General features: G+C 33.4%; 1 protein-coding gene across 1 annotated transcript; it reads right to left on the bottom strand.

Annotated features, from left to right (window-relative positions):
• Nucleotides 1-8445: 8445 nt before the first annotated feature.
• LOC143044469 (NHP2-like protein 1) lies at nt 8446-20438 on the bottom strand. Its single transcript, XM_076216508.1, has 5 exons — nt 20330-20438; nt 13512-13629; nt 12818-12921; nt 11180-11213; nt 8446-9000 (listed from the first exon to the last, which is right to left on the bottom strand). Exons 1-5 carry the CDS (start codon nt 20330-20332, stop codon nt 8876-8878), a joined length of 384 nt encoding a protein of 127 aa, XP_076072623.1. The 5' UTR covers nt 20333-20438; the 3' UTR covers nt 8446-8875.
• Nucleotides 20439-20483: the final 45 nt, after the last annotated feature.

Here is a 20483-nt window from a genome sequence, read left to right as displayed (position 1 = left end):
ATTATCGGGCACGTGTGGTAATGAATAATAAACAATCATATCGATATTTATAAGGCCGTATTTTATAGGAACATTGTTTTTTTTTTCTCAAGAAGAATATGTTTTGCAACTTTCATAAAAATAACTATTAAGGCAGCAACCATTTGATTTTCTGGGGGGGGGGGGGGGGGGGGGGGGGGGGGGGTTGGAAAAAAAAGTTTGTTTCCAGTTTTTGGAGAAAAAAATAATTGTTTTTGATTCTGAGAAAAAAAAATTGTTTGTTTCACCCTCAGCTGCCACTATATGTAATGCTAAAATTGAAAGAAAAAAATTGTTTTCGACTTGTCGCGAAAAAAATAGATTGTTTTTCGCCGCAGTCGAAAAAAAAAATTTGTCCAGAAAAAAAACCCATAGCCCCCCCCCCCCCCCCCCCCCCCCCCCCCGAAAATCAAATGGTTGCTGCCTAACTGGTAAAGTAGTTTTCCCAATATAATTTATTTTGAAACACTAATGTGTTTGAACAAAATATGGTATGCATAATCAGTTATGCCCACATATATTTAGTGGATTCTCAATTGGAAATTAAACAATTTAAATTATTTTATGTAATTTTCAATTTTCAATAGAATCTAAAAAAAAAAAAAAATAATAAAATAAAGACCAATGTCAAGTGCACTGCATTACAAGAGACGTAAAATTTAAAGATTAAAGATTAAAACATATTTATATGAAATAAATATCCTTAGAAGTGTTTTTTTTTTGTGCTTGAGCTGCTTGTGTATTATTCTAGTCTCATATTGAATCTAAATAATAAAACAGAATTTGTTTATATTAAAAAAATAATAATTTTAATATTAAGTAAAGTGAAATGTTCAGCTTAAACATACCATGCAGAAAAGACTCAATTTAGAGAAAAAATTATGTTTCGGCGACTTCTGTATACTTATCTTTTATTTATTTTTAAAGTTGGAAAGTCAATTGGACGACGTACTTGCATAGGGAAGATATCGTTTTAATTAATATCATCATATGTTGCGACACAAAGAAGAAGAAGAAAAAGGTCAAGACGATGTTTACGTATTTTACAAAAAGGAAGACTTTGATTAAAAAAAGTACCTACTAACGTATTTAAATGAGAAGTTTTTTTTTTTTTTTTTTAGGAAAATTGGTTATAATATAATACGTTATATGCTATATTTCTGAATAGATTTAAACCCTTAAAACTTAATTTAACGGTCAATTCTATTTCCAAGGCTCGCCAAAAAAAAAAGAAAAGGTTTCGAATGTCATTTCTCATTCCATTCATGCAAATCAACAAATACGATTGATTCCTGCATGCTGAATCTCCTGTCGGCTATACTGATCATACCGTTGTAAAAAACTCATATTTAATGCTTCCTCAACAAATGTATATATATGCAATGTAATGTAAACTAATATGTTTTTCTGTATACCTTTGTCCAACTTAGGTGATACCAGAATAAAATAATATATAGTTTCAAATATTTTCTGCGTGTTAACGAGGACATTCCAAACCAATATTTTCGTCTACGACATACATGTACATGTATTATGATCAATCTAATTAAAATATTGATCTCTGATTTCGTTATACTACACATGAGACGAACTCGGAGATCAATATTTTCATTAGATTGGTATTATGATATTAAGACACTTAATTATCCCTTGAACATGCCTGAAATGGACCTGATGCAAGGTTGAATAAGCAGCTTAAAAAAAAAAACAAAAAAAAAACCAACAACAACAAACAAACCAAAGTAACCTACCATGCCTTGTGCTTGTTGAAATTGTTGCCGGCTTTTTATCTGACGATACAAGTCCTTTTATATGTTCTCTTTTTAGGTATGGTCAGAAAAAACGATGATTTCCTTTATTGTATGGGCAGCAGTAGATATGTTCTCCTTTATTGTATGGACAGCAGTAGAAATGTTCTCCTTACATGTATGGACAGCTGTAGAGATTATCTCCTTACACGTATGAACAGCTGCAGAGATATTCTCCTTTATTGTATGGACAGCAGTAGAGATGTTCTCCTTTATTGTATGGACAGCAGTAGAGATATTCTCCTTTATTGTATGGACAACAGTAGAGATATTCTCCTTTATTGTATGGACAGCAGTAGAGATTATCTCCTTACAGGTATAGATAGCAGTACAGATGTTGTATGGACAGCAGTAGAGATGTTCTCCTTACATGTATGGACAGCAGAAGAGATTATCTCCTTACATGTATGGACAGTAGTAGAGATGTTCTTCTTACATGTATGGACAGCAGTAGAGATATTCTCCTTTATTGTATGGACAGCAGTAGAGATATTCTCCTTTATTGTATGGACAGCAGTAGAGATTATCTCCTTACATGTATAGATAGCAGTACAGATGTTCTCCTTACATGTATTGACAACAGTAGAGATGTTATCCTTACATGTATGGACAACTGTAGAGATATTCTCCTTTATTGTATGGACAACAGTAGAGATTATCTCCTTACATGTATGGACAGCAATAGAGATATTCTCCTAATATGTATGGACAGCAGTAGAGATTATCTCCTTACATGTATGGACAGCAGAAGATATTATCTCCTTATATGTATGGACAGCAGAAGAGATTATCTCCTTACATGTATGGACAGCAGTAGAGATTATCTCCTTTATTGTATGGACAGCAGTAGAGATGTTCTCCTTACGTGTATGGACAGCAGTAGAGATTATCTCTTTACATGTATAGATAGCAGTACAGATGTTGTATGGACAGCAGTAGAGATGTTCTCCTTACATGTATGGACAGCAGAAGAGATTATCTCCTTACATGTATGGACAGCAGTAGAGATGTTCTCCTTATGTATGGACAGCAGTAGATATTATCTCCTTACATGTATGGACAACAGTATAGATGTTCTCCTTACGTGTATGGACAGCAGAAGAGATTATCTCCTTACATGTATGGACAGCAGTAGAGATGTTCTCCTTATGTATGGACAGCAGTAGAGATTATCTCCTTATATGTATGGACAGCTTTAGAGATGTTCTCCTTACATGTATGGAGAGCAGAAGAAATTATCTCCTTACATGTATGGACATCAGTAGAGATGTTATCCTTACATGTATGGACAGCTGTAGAGATATTCTCCTTTATTGTATAAACAACAGTAGAGATTATCTCCTTACATGTATGGACAGCAAAAGATATTATCTCCTTATATGTATGGACAGCAGAAGAGATTATCTCCTTACATGTATGGACAACAGTAGAGATTATCTCCTTTATTGTATAGACAGCAGTAGAGATGTTCTCCTTACGTGTATGGACAGCAGTAGAGATGTTCCCCTTATGTATGGACAGTAGAATAAATTATCTCCTTACACGTATGGACAGCAAAAGAGATTATCTCCTTACATGTATGGACAGCAGTAGAGATGTTCTCCTTACGTGTATGGACAGCTGTAGAGATTATCTCCTTACATGTATTGCCAGCAGTAGAGATGATCTCCTTTATTGTATGGACAGCAGTAGAGATGTTCTCCTTTATTGTATGGACAGCAGTAGAGATGTTCTCCTTTATTGTATGGACAGCAGTAGAGATATTCTTCTTACATGTATGGACATCAGTAGAGATTATCTCCTTACATGTATGGACAGCAGTAGAGATTATCTCCTTACATGTATGGACAGCAGTAGAGATGTTCTCCTTATGTATGGACAGCAGTAGAGATTATCTCCTTATATGTATGAACAGCTGTAGAGATGTTCTCCTTACATGTATGGACAGCAGTAGAGATTATCTCCTTACACGTATGGACAGCAGTAGAAATATTCTCCTTACATGTATGGACAGCAGTAGAGATTATGTCCTTACACGTATGGACATCAGTAGAGATGTTCTTCTTACATTTATTGCCAGCAGTAGAGATTATCTCCTTACATGTATGGACAGCAGTAGAGATGTTCTCCTTATGTATGGACAGCAGTAGATATTATCTCCTTACATCTATGGACAGCAGTAGAGATGTTCTTCTTACGTGTATGGACAGCAGAAGAGATTATCTCCTTACATGTATGGACAGCAGTAGAGATGTTCTTATGTATGGACAGCAGTAGATATTATCTCCTTACATGTATGGACAGCAGTAGAGATGTTCTTCTTACGTGTATGGACAGCAGAAGAGATTATCTCCTTACATGTATGGACAGCAGTAGAGATGTTCTAATTATGTATGGACAGCAGTAGAGATTATCTCCTTATATGTATGGACAGCTTTAGAGATGTTCTCCTTACATGTATGGAGAGCAGAAGAAATTATCTCCTTACATGTATGGACATCAGTAGATATTATCTCCTTACATGTATGGACAGCAGTAGAGATGTTCTCCTTATGTATGGACAGCAGTAGAGATTATCTCCTTATATGTATGGACAGCTGAAGAGATGTTTTCCTTACATGTATGGACAGCAGTAGAGATTGTCTCCTTACATGTATTGCCAGCAGTAGAGATTATCTCCTTACATGTATGGATAGCTGTAGAGATTTTCTCCTTACATTTATGGACAGCAGTAGAGATTATCTCCTTACACGTATAGACAGCAGTAAAGAATATCCCCTTTCATGTATGGACAGCAGTAGAGATGTTCTCCTTACGTGTATGGACAGCAGTAGAGATTATCTCCTAATATGTATGGACAGCTGAAGAGATGTTTTCCTTACATGTATGGACAGCAGTAGAGATTATCTCCTTACATGTATTGCCAGCAGTAGAGTTTATCTCCTTACATGTATTGCAAACAGTAGATATTATCTCCTTACATGTATGGACAGCAGTAGAGATGTTCTCCTTATGTATGGACAGCAGAAGAGATTATCTCCTCACACGTATGGACAGCAGAAGAGATTATCTCCTTAAATGTATGGACAGCAGTAGAGATGTTCTCCTTATATGTATGGACAGCTGTAGAGATGTTCTCCTTACATGAATTAACAGCAGTAGAAATATTCTCCTTTCATGTATGGACAGCAGAAGAGATTATCTCCTCACACGTATGGACAGCAGAAGAGATTATCTCCTTAGATGTATGGACAGCAGTAGAGATGTTCTCCTTATATGTATGGACAGCTGTAGAGATGTTCTCCTTACATGAATTAACAGCAGTAGAAATATTCTCCTTTCATGTATGGACAGCAGAAGAGATTATCTCCTTATATGTATGGAAAGCAGAAGATATTATCTCCTTACATGTATGGACAACTGTAGAGATTATCTCCTTTATTGTATGGACAGCAGTAGAGATGTTCTCCTTACATGAATTAACAGCAGTAGAAAATTTCTCCTTTCATGTATGGACAACACAGTGGCGGATCCAGGGGGGGTTCCGGGGGTGCGCACCCCCCCTTTATTTTTGCCGATCAATGCATTTGTATCGGGACATATGTTTTGCACCCCCCCCCCCCTTTGCCCTGGGTGCCCTGGGTTAGCACCCCCCTTTCGAAAATTCCTGCATCCGCCCCTGCAACAGAAGAGATTATCTCCTTACATGTATGGAAAGCAGAAGATATTATCTCCTTACATGTATGGACAGCAGTAGAGATGTTCTCCTTACATGTATGGACAGCAGAAGAGATTATCTCCTTACATGTATGGACAGCAGTAGAAATATTCTCCTTTCATGTATGGACAGCAGAAGAGATTATCTCCTTACATGTATGGACAACAGTAGAGATTCTCTCCTTACATGTATGGACATTAGTAGAGAAGTTCTCCTTATATGTAGACAGCAGAAGAGATATTCTCCTAATATGAAGACGGCAGTAGATATGTTCTGCCAATATGTTTTGACAGCAGTACAGATGTTCTCCATGTGTATGAACAGCAGTAGAGATGTTCTCTGTGTGTGGACAGCAGTAGAGATGTTCTAATATATTGACAGCAGTAGAGATGTTCTCCACGTATATGGATAGCAGTAGATATGTTATCTGTGTGTATGGACAGCAGTAGATATGTTCTTATAAATAGACAGCAGTAGAGATGTTCTCCTTATAAATAGACAGCAGTAGAGATGTTCTTCTTATATATAGACAGCAGTAGAGATGTTCTCTGTTTGTATGGGCAGCAGTAGAGATGTTCTCCGCGTATATGGATAGCAGGTTCGATGTTCTCCGTGTGTATGAACAGCAGTATCGATGTTCTCCTCGTGTATGGATAGCAGTATTGATGTTCTCCTCTTGTACGGATAGCGGTATCTATGTTCTCCGTGTGTATGAACAGCAGTATCGATGTTCTCCTCGTGTATGGGCAGTATTAGAGATGTTATTCTTATAATAGTAAAAATGTGTGGACAGCAATAGAGATGTTTTTTTTATGGACAGCATTAGTGATGTTGTCCTTCAATGTATGAACAGCAAAAGCTGTATATTTTCCAACTAAATATGTGTCTAGCTATTTTAGCACATATAGTCCAGCCAAACTTAGTTTGAACCTTAAACTAATTGCATCAGAAAATTGTAATCTATAGCATTAAGCACCCCCCCCCCCCCCCAAAAAAAAACAACACATAAAATCTAAAATGAGGAAACCTAAAAAATTTGTGTTAATAATTTCTTATGGAAATTAACATTGGAAAGGGAGATAACACCGCAAAATTGAGTCTTTTTTTGGGTATGTTTTTGGTTGATTTTCTTATAAAGTCCATATTCGATGGGGTTATAAGTTCGTACTTGACTACAATATATAATCTTCTTCTCATGAAATGTACAAAACCTCAGTGTTATGGGTATTTTTTGGCAAATTTTTCATTAAAGAAATTGCAAATTTATGGCTTTGTGAACATTTTGAAAAAATAATGTGAATATTTGGTATTGTTTATATCTTTAAATTATATTTTTTCAGCATCTACCTTGTTTAAAGAAACTTTAAACCACAAAAAGAAGAATATATGCTTAATTAGTTTATTCTTTACCTTGACATGCTGAAAAATCTAATAAATGGTCAACAAATGAATTATTAAATCTAGATTGAAGCTTGGTAAAAGATACGAAAACACCTTTAGAGTGGTTTGTTTTACTCTGAAGACGGCTTTAATAGCAAGAATCAATACATTCTGTTGAATAGAAGCGGAAAAGTTTTAATTTGAATCATTTTTTATTGATATTTGTGCCTTTTTTGCAGAGTTATCTCCCATATCAATGCAAATCTCCATAGGAATTTTAAAATCATGATCTTTTAGTTTTCCTCATGTTAGATTTTATGGGACTTTTTTCTGTGTGTATTTGGGGTATAATGCTAAAGATTAAAACTCAGAAATCTTCTGTTGCAATTACTTCAAGGTTAGGGTCAAATTTATGCTAGTTTTGCTGGACTAATAGTTCCTTTTTTCAGTTTAGTTAGTTTAGGATAAGTTTTTGATATCATATTGGAACCAATCTCTGAAGTGTCAAAGATATGAGCGTCACTGATGAGTCTTGTGTAGACGAAACAGAAGTCTGGTGTACTTAATAATAATCCTGGTACCTTTGATAACTATTGTGATGTTCAAGATTAGAACTTGACTGACTATCAGATGATTTTGTTTACAAGATTTTGAATGCATGTATTACAGTTGACTATTTTCACATCATCAAAAGATATAATTTGAAATATGTCAAATTCATCAAGAATGTGCTCAATGTAAATAGATGACTACTCGCACTAGTTTTAAGTTGATTGGACTACTTCTTCAAAAACTTTAACCTGAAGCAGGACAGACAGACTAACGAACCCACAGACCAGAAAACATAATGCCCCTCTATCATAGGTGGGTCATAAAAAATATTTTTGTTTATGGAGGTTTCTAGCAAAGCATTTAAACTTCACATGTTTTGAGTAGATTCACAAGTTTGGTTATTTTCTGCTTACCCTTCTGTAGCACCTGAGATCACCCCTAGATTTTGGTGGGGTTCGTGTTGCTTACTCTTTAGTTTTCTATGTTGTGTCATGTGACTTCAATTTTCTATGTTGTGTTATGTGTACTATTGTTGGTCTTTTTCATTTTTAGCCATAGCTTTGTCAGTTTATTTTTGATTTATGAGTTTGACTGTCCATCTGGTATTTTTCGTCCCTCTTGTAAGAGGAATACTTTTAGAATGTTTAGTGTGAAATGCAAAATACCTTTTTATTTAGTGGGTCCTGCCAAAATATCATAATTTGAAATGATTTGGCCTATGTTTACCAAGTGATTGAGCACTAATTAAGTAACCTACCAAGATGAGAGGAACAATGGTAAAACATTCTATGGAAGATTTAGGCACAGGAAAGATTCAACAAATATAAAGGGAGTCAGTTACAAAAGTTACGCTTTTTTTATATTCTGAACAGTGGAAACAAACAAAAATTTACGATAAAATTCAGTACAGGAAAATCCCTCCCGACAACTCTAGAATAGAGTAAGAGAGTTTTTCACAAAAACACAGACTATGATTATGACATTTTATTTTTATAAAACCATAACAATGTTTCCTATAACAAAAATGTACACTCACAAACAGTGTACACTATAAAATGATAAAATATGAAAATGATTAGAATGAATGACATTAAACACTGCTTTCATCTGAGATTTGATAAAATGTTAGAGTTTGAACACAAGCTAAAAATATCTGTTGATCTTTATATCAAAAAGGTATGACAACTCTGTAGTTTTACATCAGATATGGACAATGGGAGATAACTCTATTTGTTTCTTTAAATTTAATTTACATCATGATTTGAATAATTATACAAGTTGATATCTGGGACATCCAGAAGATAAAAATCATAAAAAAGTAAGCATCCTTATCTAGGTGAACTTATTAGTCCATAATCATAAAGAAATGTCTTTTCCTTCTGTCCATCAGATGACATATTTAAATGAGAAGTTTCTCGATGGCCAGTTGGATGGTCTGGATCTGTGGTCTTAGGTTAGATCCTTCATTGACAGTGACTGAACAGGAGATTACAGGTCTTGATACTCCACAGGCTCTTCCCAATGCTGAAAAATAATTTCATAAAACTGTTTAATAAAGCAGATATCAATCTTTTTCAATTCATGGTATCAATAGAAAATAAGGGTCCATGTATCATGGTATCGATAGAAAATAAGGGTCCATGTATCATGGTATCAATAGAAAATAAGGGTCCATGTATCATGGTATCAATAGAAAATGAGGGTAAACAATAAACATACATGTTGTTTTACATTTGTCATATCGGGGCCTTTTATAGCTGACTATGCGGTATGGGCTTAGCTCATTGTTGAAGGCCATACAGTGACCTAGAGTTGTTAATGTCTGTGTCATTTTGGACAATTGTCTCATTTGCAATCATATCATATCTTTTTTTTTTTATATGTATAAACAAAATCATCTTTGCTATGAAACACAGGGAACATGAGGTATTGCTTGTAATTAAGAGTGATTATACTGATACAAACACTTTGATTTACAACCCAGGTCATATATCATTTATTGAATATGCAGAACTATTAAACAGTGAATCCTCTGCAATCACCAGATTTTACTGTGATATATCACCAATAAGAGCAGGGACTAAACTTAACTGTTTTTCTCTAGGGGCCAGCTGGGCCCCTAAGATATTTTTTTCAGGGGCTTAAAATTTTAGGAGCCCACTAATCTTTATACTAAAATAAAACAAAACTGAAAATTACTTAGTATATACTTACTAACAGTGTTCCAGCTTAAATCTCAGGGCAGAAGGGTGCTAGTTTTCTGAAAGGGCACTTTAGCGTAATAACCGGGATTGTAAGGATACTTTGTATAAGTTACCTTGAATATTGCTAGCTATAGGCTCAGCTGGAGAACATTAGTTGTATTTAAACCTTATTCAGAAATTAATATGTTCTTGATGTTGGTTCCAGTCAGATTTTTTTTTTATCAAATTATCATACCATGAAGCAAAGCAAATCATTTTGATGTTTATGTTAACAAACTTGTACATTTGTTAAGTGCTCCCACGTAAGGAGGATCATTCATACAAGAAGTAAAACAGGAAGTAGTCTTCATATATGTTCAAATACAAACTTCTTTGATTCTTCTTTAAATGTATGTTCATGGTATGAAACAAAACAGTTTTTCTAATGAAGCCTTATTGTGAAATCCTACTTGTAGTCTTGAAAATGTTTTCTATGGTAACCATTATAATATTTGAATTATTGCCACCAGAAATGCATCATAAGATTTGACAATATTTATTTTAGGTTGTTTCCTAACAAAATTATCTCCCTTCAAATTTACAACTTCCTGTTGACCTTTAGACAATATGGCTTTTTCTTTGAACATTAAATATTATCTCAATCCAAGCCATCCTGTAATAGTGTTGATCAAAATATATTTTTCAATAAGTTTTTAATGAAGATTGGATATCAAACTAGATATTGGGATTTTTATTTACGAGATTTTAAATTTCGTTTTTTATTAAATATTTTTGTAAAAAGCGATTCAGGGACAAGTTACCGTCTAACACAGGCTTGTAATGAATCGCAGGACAATAAGAAAACATCCCTTTCACGATGCTTATTGAACAGTAAAATAGAAAACACTGTTCAATAATGAAATTATCGTAGAAAATTTAGCAGAACTAAGAAAACATGCGGAAAGAAGAAGGTATATATATGCAACATCGTGACTCCGGATTGAAAACATAGCTATTCGACTGGGTTCAGTTATTAAAATAACCTACTGGTTTTCGGAAATACTCTATATTTCTATATCGCTTTGATAAGACAAACAGGTTTCCTTTTGGGAACAGTCTTTGTTAATATTTCGGGGGAAAGGGTACAAATGGGATTTACTTCAATTTTTTTACAGTCACCAGCTGGGCGACCATGATGACTAAATATATTCGCCCAGCCGAAAATCTGGTCGCCTCGGGCGCCCGGGCGAGCGTTAAGTTTAGTCCCTGAAGAGTTCTCCTTGTGTGTCCTGTACTAGCATCTATGATATTTCTTCAAATACCTCACAAGTTGATTCAATTAAAAGTCATTGTTGCTGGTGTAGGAAGACACAGTGGGATTTTTGAGATCTAGATTGATCTCTCTAATACCCATGAATATACTGAGATATCTCATAGTGATTATAACTATTAAATATTACCGCCATGCCCTCTTTTTCACTGAACATTTTTGTTTGAACTATATGACTTAAAATACATACCTTGTTTGGACCTTATAAACACATATGGCACATTCTGAAACATAAGAAATAATCTAATGATATATGGTTCATTAAAAAAATGCAAGAAAATGATATCTACATGTACATGTATATGTTCTTTTAAAATGGATGAGAATTTGTTTTATAGATCCATTACTTTTATCTGACAATACAATAATATGTACCCCTAGCCATGTCTGGTGGGAAGGGGCTCTAAATTTTATTAAGGAAGTGAGAGTAACAGTTCTAGATTAGTTTCAAGATAATGTGATCATAACTTAAATGTGAACTTCCTTGAACTTAAAATGGGACAAATGGCATAGCAGACATATGCATACATGCAGTGATATTGTTGTCTTTTTTCAAAACTACCTCTACCGTTTTTTATTGGGAAAATTGCATATTTTTTATTGAAATTGGAAAATTTGTATATTTTTGATTCTAAACTCATCTCTATTTTTTGCTGACCTTTGCTGTCTTTTTTGCACTGTTTTTTTCATGTATATTTTGGTTGTCAGACAATTTCAACCAGAAAGGTACTTTTCATAGAGGGGAAAGAAACCAACAATGATGGTACTTAATGCATTGAAAACCATCTGTGTTACAAACACAGTCTTCACGCCGAGTGGAAGCCCAGGCAGCCCAGGCTGGTAAAATTGCTCTCGGGCCTGTAAAAATCAGACCTACAGGCCAACAGAATCTAACTAAAAATTTTCAAAAACTGAGCTGCGGGCCTGTAGATTTAGCAGTTCAGCGTGAAGACTGCAAACACCATGATGATTCTGATCAGAAAACTGGATCTCAAAAGTGCTTTTAATATCAAAATAATAACATGAATACGAAATTTACAAACATTACTACCAATGCCATCACTGTTTTGGGAAAATGTAAAACTTTTTGGGAGGAATTTTAAGCCATTTTTTTTAAGTAATTGGGAACTTTCTCTAGGGGAAAAGGCAGAATTTCGGCTGTAATTTAAGGCAAACAATATCACTGACATGTGGCCAAGTCTGACTTTATACAAAAAATTGGAAAGCAATACTCTCCATAATGGAAAGTAAAATCACAAAAATACTGAACTCAGAGGAAAATCAATTCGGAAAGTCTATAATCTCATGGCAAAATCAAATAACAAAACGCATCAAAAACGAATGGACAAGAACTGTCATATTCCTGACTTGGTACAGGCATTTTCAAATGTTCTTTGAAAAATTAAATTCTTAAACATTTTAAATGTACTTTTTTTCTTATGAAACACCCCCTACATTTATCCCTGCTCAGTTTAGTGGCTGAGATCATCATTTTCAATTGTTACTATTTGTACTGCATCATTCTTTAAGTGCCTGTAGTTAAATTCTCGTCTTTGGTTCATGTCTGTCAAATTGATCTTTCTTAAATTGTTTTGTTATAAATTAAAAAAGTTTTTCTAGTGAATGTTTTGCACTTTTCATGTATGGGCCTTTTCAACCAGACATTATATAGTATGGGGTATTGTGGCAGGTTGTACGGTGGCCTACAATAATGTACATCCAATTCATTTGAACTTTGATATTTACAAATGTTATTGTCTAATTGGGAATCATAACTTATCTCCTTATTCATACAACACAATTGTACACAATAAGATGTACTTTTTACCTTGTCTTCACACAGTAGAGGAAGATGCAACAAAATCTCCAAAGGTTCAGCATCTGCAGCCATCACAATAAACTCTGAAATTCCTCTGTTTAAGGTCTTTGTGGCTGTAAACAAATACAGTAAATTAAAACTAACTCGGTAAGGAAAATTTTGTCATCTATTTAAAGTATTCTTACCATTTTATAGGTTGATAGTATTCTCACAGTATTGTTATAGTTGCCAATAGGCTTTGAAATTTTGATTATTCAAGTTATCAAGTTTATTCATGATATCTTATTTGAATTTTCTATTTTTGCCAATCTATGCTTTTAATATAATTTCAGGCATTTAAAAAAGTACTATATGAGTATCAGATATGACATTTAGTCATTTAAAAAAAAGACAATATCTTTTTATTTCATTCAAATTTTCTATACCATATTTGAAAAGCAGAGATAGAGTTATTAATGTATCTCAGTTATACATGTATTTTTTTCACTTTTAAGCTAGATTTGAGTGTCTTTCAAATGGATACATGTGCACAAGTTTGTCCATGTATAGCACATGAAAAATACTCAATACAATGCTTTGCATTTCTTTGTTCTTCATTTGTTTCAGAATTTTTTCGAATGTTTTCATGAAGGAAGATGTATACAAACACAACCAGATTTGACCAATGGAAGGTTTAGATATTGGCTTTTATGATTGGTTATACCTTCATTGGCTCCTTTCCTCAATTCTTTACAGCTGGCTGCCTTCTGTACCAAGTCCAATATTTTCTGAGTCAAGTTTGGATCAGCTAATGGATAAGCTTTTGGATTTACTTCTTCAGTCTGAAATAAAAATACAAATACATTAACATTAAGTAACAGATGCCATGTCAGTGTTCTCCCCAGGCTGTTTTAGCGTCGCTGTACCGCGACGCTATATTTTTTCACCGTGATGCTATAATAATTCCCGCGACGCTATAATTATTTTGAAGATGCTATTTTACTTGTCCTCAATTTTGAACTTTTATCTATTATCGATTATGATCATTAAAATTAAATCACCTTTAATTGTAATCCCTTTAAGTCGGACACTAAAGGCAATTAAGAGATTAAATAGCCAGGTTTTAATTGCCCTCAGGGTGATAACTGTTTGGATGCGAATATCCCAAGCTGACACTTGTGACATGACTAATACCACGTGTCTGCAATCACCAATTTCGACATGGAAAATGCAATCACAAAAACAATTCGAAATCTATGTTTTGTATTACGAAATTACGAAAATTAAAACGATTTTTTTTTTAAAGGTCGTTTATTTGTACAACTCTACAAAAAATACTTTCTTTCTCTTCCGGTAATACGAGAGCGAGAATTTTGGTTTTGAGCTAAAATAAATTTTATACTTCTTTAAAAAGTGATCATGATTGGCTTAAGTTTATGTTTAATCATTTAATGCATTAAAAGCGTCTTATTCATTCACAATCTCTTGTCAAACAATGTTTATTCCCGGACTCATTTTCGTAAATTTTTCTACGGCCGCCATTGCACATTTTTGTGTAAACTATGGATCGGAACCGGACCAGATATGACAAAAATCCGCATTTTCACGATAATGACAACAGACGGACGGTAGACAGAAAAAATATACCAATAGAGAAAACTATGCATTAATAGACTATTTCACGGTGGGTATGGTTGTCCTGCGAGAGAACGTTCTGTGCTGGTGATTTGGTCCTGACGGGTGCTGGTGATCAATGAAAAAATGTAAACAAAGACGAAAATGATGATTTTTGACGTTTTCACTCATAAAAAATGGAAGAAAACAGTTGAGATTTTTCAATTTTGTTTCTTATGGGTTCATATGTAAACCATTAAAAAGTTGACCATCTAAACTGTTTCAGTAAGCATAACACAAAAATGCTTATTTTCAGAAAATCTCGAACTGAAAAAAGAAAACTAAAATGCTCATAGAGTCCGCTTTCTATACCGCAATCCACACGACAAAACTATTTTGTGAAAAAACATTGCAATTTATTAAAGTTTAGCATTTTGTCAATTTATTCATGTCCTGATACTGTGCTGGTGGGTCCTGATACGGTGCTGGTGATTTTGGATAAGAAGTTGGTCATATTTGAAACAAATGTTACAAAATCAATAAAATTGGGCAGATAATTGTTGTCAATAGGATCTATGACTCCTATTTTAGCTCTTGTACATCCATTTGGCTGTTTAATATGTTTTCAAATGATCGTAACTTGTATTACATAATTACATAAAAGGGCAACATCTTTCGTCCAATATCAGATAACAATATATAGTATCTAAAATAAGAATAGTTTTATTAAGATATTAAATGCCCTTTACTACAACACAACAATTTATCACATAAAATAATAACACAAAGACACACATTATTGAACAACGAATCCTCGCAGGTACTGAAAGCTAGTTCAAAGCCGCATTTTCTACTAATAGATAAACCATGTTCTCATATACAAAAATCCCAATCGTGTCGATTAAAAAAGTCTCAAAACTTAAGTTCACATTTTAATGTTTGATGAAGCAGAACTTTTAAAGTGTGCAGTGAATCTTGTGCTCACAACAGTTATTGTCATAATTATGTTTACATAAGACTTATAAAGGAATTAAGAAGGTACCAAGAAATATTTTACAGTTCAATTTAATGATCATGAATGGAAGGAAATGGTGAGGAAGTTTACATAGGACAAAAAGAAATTGATAGTATTTGTTGGCGAAAGACTTAAACGCTTCTTTGCATTATATAGTAAGCTCTTCTATAAAAGCATGCAAAAAAAAACTTTGATTGACTTGCTTGCTATGTTTCCTTGGATGTTTTCAAAAAATAGGTAGGCGGAGTTTCAATACATACTGGGATTTGATTGTACAAATACAAACTGACAGGAATTGAAGTTAATGTTTATTGTCCAAACAAATTCTAGTATATAGTAAACAGACTACTTACCTGTCGTTTACAAACATTCAAACAATCATAGCAAGCAATTTAATCAATGGTTTGCTTTGCATATATTTATAGAAGAGCTGTAAATTCTAAAAAAAAAAAATTCTTGTTGTCGTAGATGGTTAAATCCTCAACAAAATCTCATTAACTTTGTTGGAACGAATAAAGGTTTTGAATCAAATTTTCGTGGATTTTTTAGCTTCCACCCTGACGAGGAATGTTAGCTGTTCGTACATGTATGCTGTTGCACCTGACGCACGGAAACTTTCACATTTCCATCTTCTTTTCTGAAATATTTTACCCAGCTCATACTTGACAGGATTGTTATCCTATATAGCTAGTAAAAGGTGTAACCAATGAATTGAACACAAGTTAAAAATTCCACAATACTATATAATTCATTTTATGTGTCAATTTGTTCGAAAAAAGTCGAAAAGAAGAGAGTTTTTTTAATGTCATGATTATCTGTCGCTTTCCAGATCTATGCTTAGCATTTATTTCAGATGACATGGACTCCTCACCCTGGTGACTCTGCTGCCTTTCATAACTTTATCCGTATACATATATTAATAGATACACACAAGGGTGCAACTGGTATTTTTGTATTTAAAATGATTCGTTGTAACGAGAATATTTGTGGTGAATGCATGGAAACTGTGAGGATCAAAATCTTAAATTGCTTATAAATGTTGCTGGACACAGTTTCGTTATCTGATCTGAATTTTCTGAAAATGGACAAGGTAGATAGACATTTTGAATTTTTTTACTCGACAAGTTTTGCCGAAATTGCTTGAACTTTTGCAATATTAAAGCCGATTTCAATGAGTGTGTAGACAAAGGAAATATCTTTGGTTATCTTGCTTGCTGAACAGAAAAGTCATTGTTAGGTTATGTAAACTACCCTACTTTAAAGAGTAGACTAGTCCGACAAATGACACATCTTTCTGTCTCTGTCTGTAGGACCAGGCTACTTCGAAAGGAAAATAGTGAAATTTTTTTTAGTGTTCTATCGAACTTTCGAAAACAAATACCTAATAACCGTTCAGACAAAAAAAAATATTTTGAAAAAATCTTACAGATACAACAAGTGATTCTTAATAGCTATAAGATACATTTTTCTTTTAAAATACAACTTTTAAATCTCACAACAATGTCAATTTCAAGAAAGCAGACAACAGTTAATTAGTCAATAACAGTACGTACAGCATCAATGATCTTGAATGTATGCCACTTTTAACTAAAATATAAAGGCACCAGCACAGCGTCAGGACAATTCCGTTTAACGAACTTGCACGACTTTTGCAATATAATATTGTTGTAATATAACTTTGCATGGTACTTATGACGCATCAGAGAAAAATTAAGCAACAAAACAGTCGTTTTATTGCCGTTCTGATACAATGTAAACAAACCCACCAGCACAGAACGTTCTCTCGCAGGACAACCATACCCACCGTGTATTCAGTGTTCTCCCCAGGCCGTTTTAGCGCCGCGATTTTCAGCGCTATTTCAATTTCCCGCTGTCCTATTGCACTGACCGCGTCGCTATCCCGTTCAACCGTGTCGCTATATTTTTTTCGTATTTTTTTTAAATTTCCGCTTATTTTTCTTTTCGGATCACGTGATTGACTGGTTAACGATTTTTGAAAGAATTATTTCCGTTGTATTAAAGTAACTCCGCAGGACCAGTCTAATAAATTTACAAAATGGCGTCGTTGAGAGATCAAAATAAACAAAGATTTCAACATTGACATCTAATTAATGAATATATAGAGGCATATATGAATGAAATGAGAAGAAATAAATTGACCGCATTTCCCAACGACATTCACAAACTTGTTTAACGAACTTTGAACAAACAGATTTTAACAACGATCAGTGTAGAGCTATTCTTTGAAGTATTAATTATCACCCAATCGAACTAATACCTGTTTAATCAGCAATTCTACAGTAATGAATTTTACCCTTTGAAAACAATTAAGAGGATATGATTAGAAAAACAAACCCCAAGCTGATACCAGACTTGAGAAATTCACTTTTTCGATGTCCAGCTTGGGTGAAGCCAAGTTAAACGTCGTAAGGTTAACAGAACACTGCTACATTTTTTCGCTTTATAAAGATGCCGAAACGTATGAAAGGAATGGACAGTGCTAACAGAGACATATAATACATGTCTCGGGTGCTGAAAAGTTCATTTCTAAATAATATAAGGGAAGTTTTACCCCCTTCTCTGACAACGTTGTCTCGACCATTTTTCGAACCATCTACGATTATATCATTACTTTTTTGCGTTTACAACCGAACTGTCGAACCTGTATTGCTTGAAAGAAGCACGCCTGTTATCAAGGGATTCATTATAAGCCCGTATTTTACGATTACTTGACCATACATGGCTCTTTTTCAAATGGATAAGGGAATAAACCAAAACGAAAATTTTGTATAAATATATATAAAATATCGATATTTGTCAACCAATCATCAATATATCTTAATTAAATATTGCTTTAAATTTAATGTAAACAGAGGATGGCTTGGATAAGGAATAGTATTTAATGCTAAAAAAAGACACAGGTGTAAACAGGAAGTTATGTCAGCCAGTAAGGGAGATAATTTGGGAGGGAAAGACCTAAAAGAAGTATTGTCAAATCTTGACAAACTTATCTGGTGGCATGTATTCAAATGTTTATAAAATTATCAAACAAAACCTTTAAAGGTGGTAGTTGTTTACATTGGCATACATAATGTATTTGATTGGTAATTCACCTTTGAAATAAAAAAATCTCTTTAAAATATTTTTAAAGGATTTCTTTCATATTCATAATTGGAATATTTTAGCCTTTTTTTTAAGCAAGTCTTTGATAAGATTTGAATATTATTAAAAGGGCAATTTCATTTCTTCCTTTGAAATACTATACTCATTTTTATTGAAAAGTTGTACTTTGCTAGAAATGTTAATAAAAGTAAATGTAAAAAATACCAATCTTGTCATTGAAAACTTTCTCACAGAAGCTGACAATGACTTTATTGTTGGTCCTACATGTTCTGCAACATCACCTGTTAGTGATAAGAAATCTTCACATCTAGGCAGTCTGGTATAGACCCACCATGGAAAAGACTTCTCCTTGGGTTTTATAGACAGATGATATGAGGATTATATGTATTTACAATGGAGACAAAAAGACTTTTCTTCTATCATGTCTATATCCAGACAATAACATTAGCATACAAAGGGGTAACTTCCATGAGCATGATGAGGACATCATTACAAGAGAAAACATCAATAGCATTATATAAGAAAAACACATAACAAATCAATTACAAACCAACAGCGCGCCGCGACAAAGTTACTGAGAATTGTCGAAAATCACGCGCTTACCACAGCGCTATCCAAAAATCCTGGGGAGAACACTGGTATTTGTTCGATAACTTTGTTGAAAATACGTATCATTTTGATATAAAGATAAGAAACAACTGGGACTAATTCATTCAGTGCCATGAAACAATGAATTTCATAAACATGATAAAAAAAGTTTTTAAATTGATATATTTTTTTCTACTTTTGCTACTTTATCTTTACTTAATATAATATAAAAAAATAGTTAATTTTGTGTACTAGATATTTAGTTTTGTATATATACAGGTTGCACTATCATAATGAACCATTCATTCATTTGACTTATTGTTGGGTAACTGAAAGTACATATTTATTTTTATTTGGCACAAGAGGAAAAAAACAATTCTGTAACTATAAATGAATAAAGAAAACATAAACTGAAACAACTGTTTTTGTTGTTATAGTTTAATTGTATTCTCAGTTATGAATTGAACAATATAAACTAAAACATATAAAGGAAATAGAGCATCAACCCGACACGACAAATGATATTAAAAAAAAATAGTTATTTTTTTTTACGCAAAATGTGATGCTATCCAAAATTTCTGGGGAGAACACTGCATGTATGGCAGAAAAATGTTGAATTTATATTTATCTTTTATCAATTTTGCGCTTTCTTATTTAAGGTCTTTAATAAGGATTTTTGAGTGTATGCCATGTGTATTCAATTCAAAATATTTTATTGTTCAAATATCAAATGTACATTTAAACAAAGGGCAGTGCCTATACAAATCCTTTCCCATACAAGATGGATTGAATAACATGCATAATAGTATATAATTTTCTGATAAGTTAATAGATCATACCATGTGTATGCTGAGGTCATCATTCGAAAAGGCCTCAGGTAAGATTGACATGTCAGTGGTATTATTATAAAATTAATAATTAAATGAGCTACCTTTGTTATATCAAGCTTTATTGTTATCATTATATGGTTATGGACATTATACTTTGGGAACGCCAGTTAATAACTTTCTTTGTTTAATGCTACCTCTGAAAGAAAGTATAACATACGACCCCCCCCCCCTTTTTTTTTATTAACAAATCATTTATCAATCTTTTTCAAGGTTGAAATGCGCATTTTGGTTGATGTTTTCTATTACAAATAAAATTTCAATTCAAGCATATTAAGGTTGTGACAAAAATACTATATTGTAAAGGTGTTTTACCATGATTGTTGTACAAAATATTCCCTCGGCTGAAAGCTTCACTGGGCCTCGTGGTAATGTTTTCGTTTGTGCCTCGTGTTAAAAACCGGATGTTGATTTAACAATCGACGTATTTAAAGCGTTTATTAATACGGACTTAAAATAAATATACAAA

Source organism: Mytilus galloprovincialis, chromosome 9, assembly GCF_965363235.1.
Source record: "Mytilus galloprovincialis chromosome 9, xbMytGall1.hap1.1, whole genome shotgun sequence".
Classification (NCBI taxonomy): Eukaryota; Metazoa; Mollusca; class Bivalvia; order Mytilida; family Mytilidae; genus Mytilus; species Mytilus galloprovincialis.
This window is presented reverse-complemented; position numbering and strand designations above follow the sequence as displayed.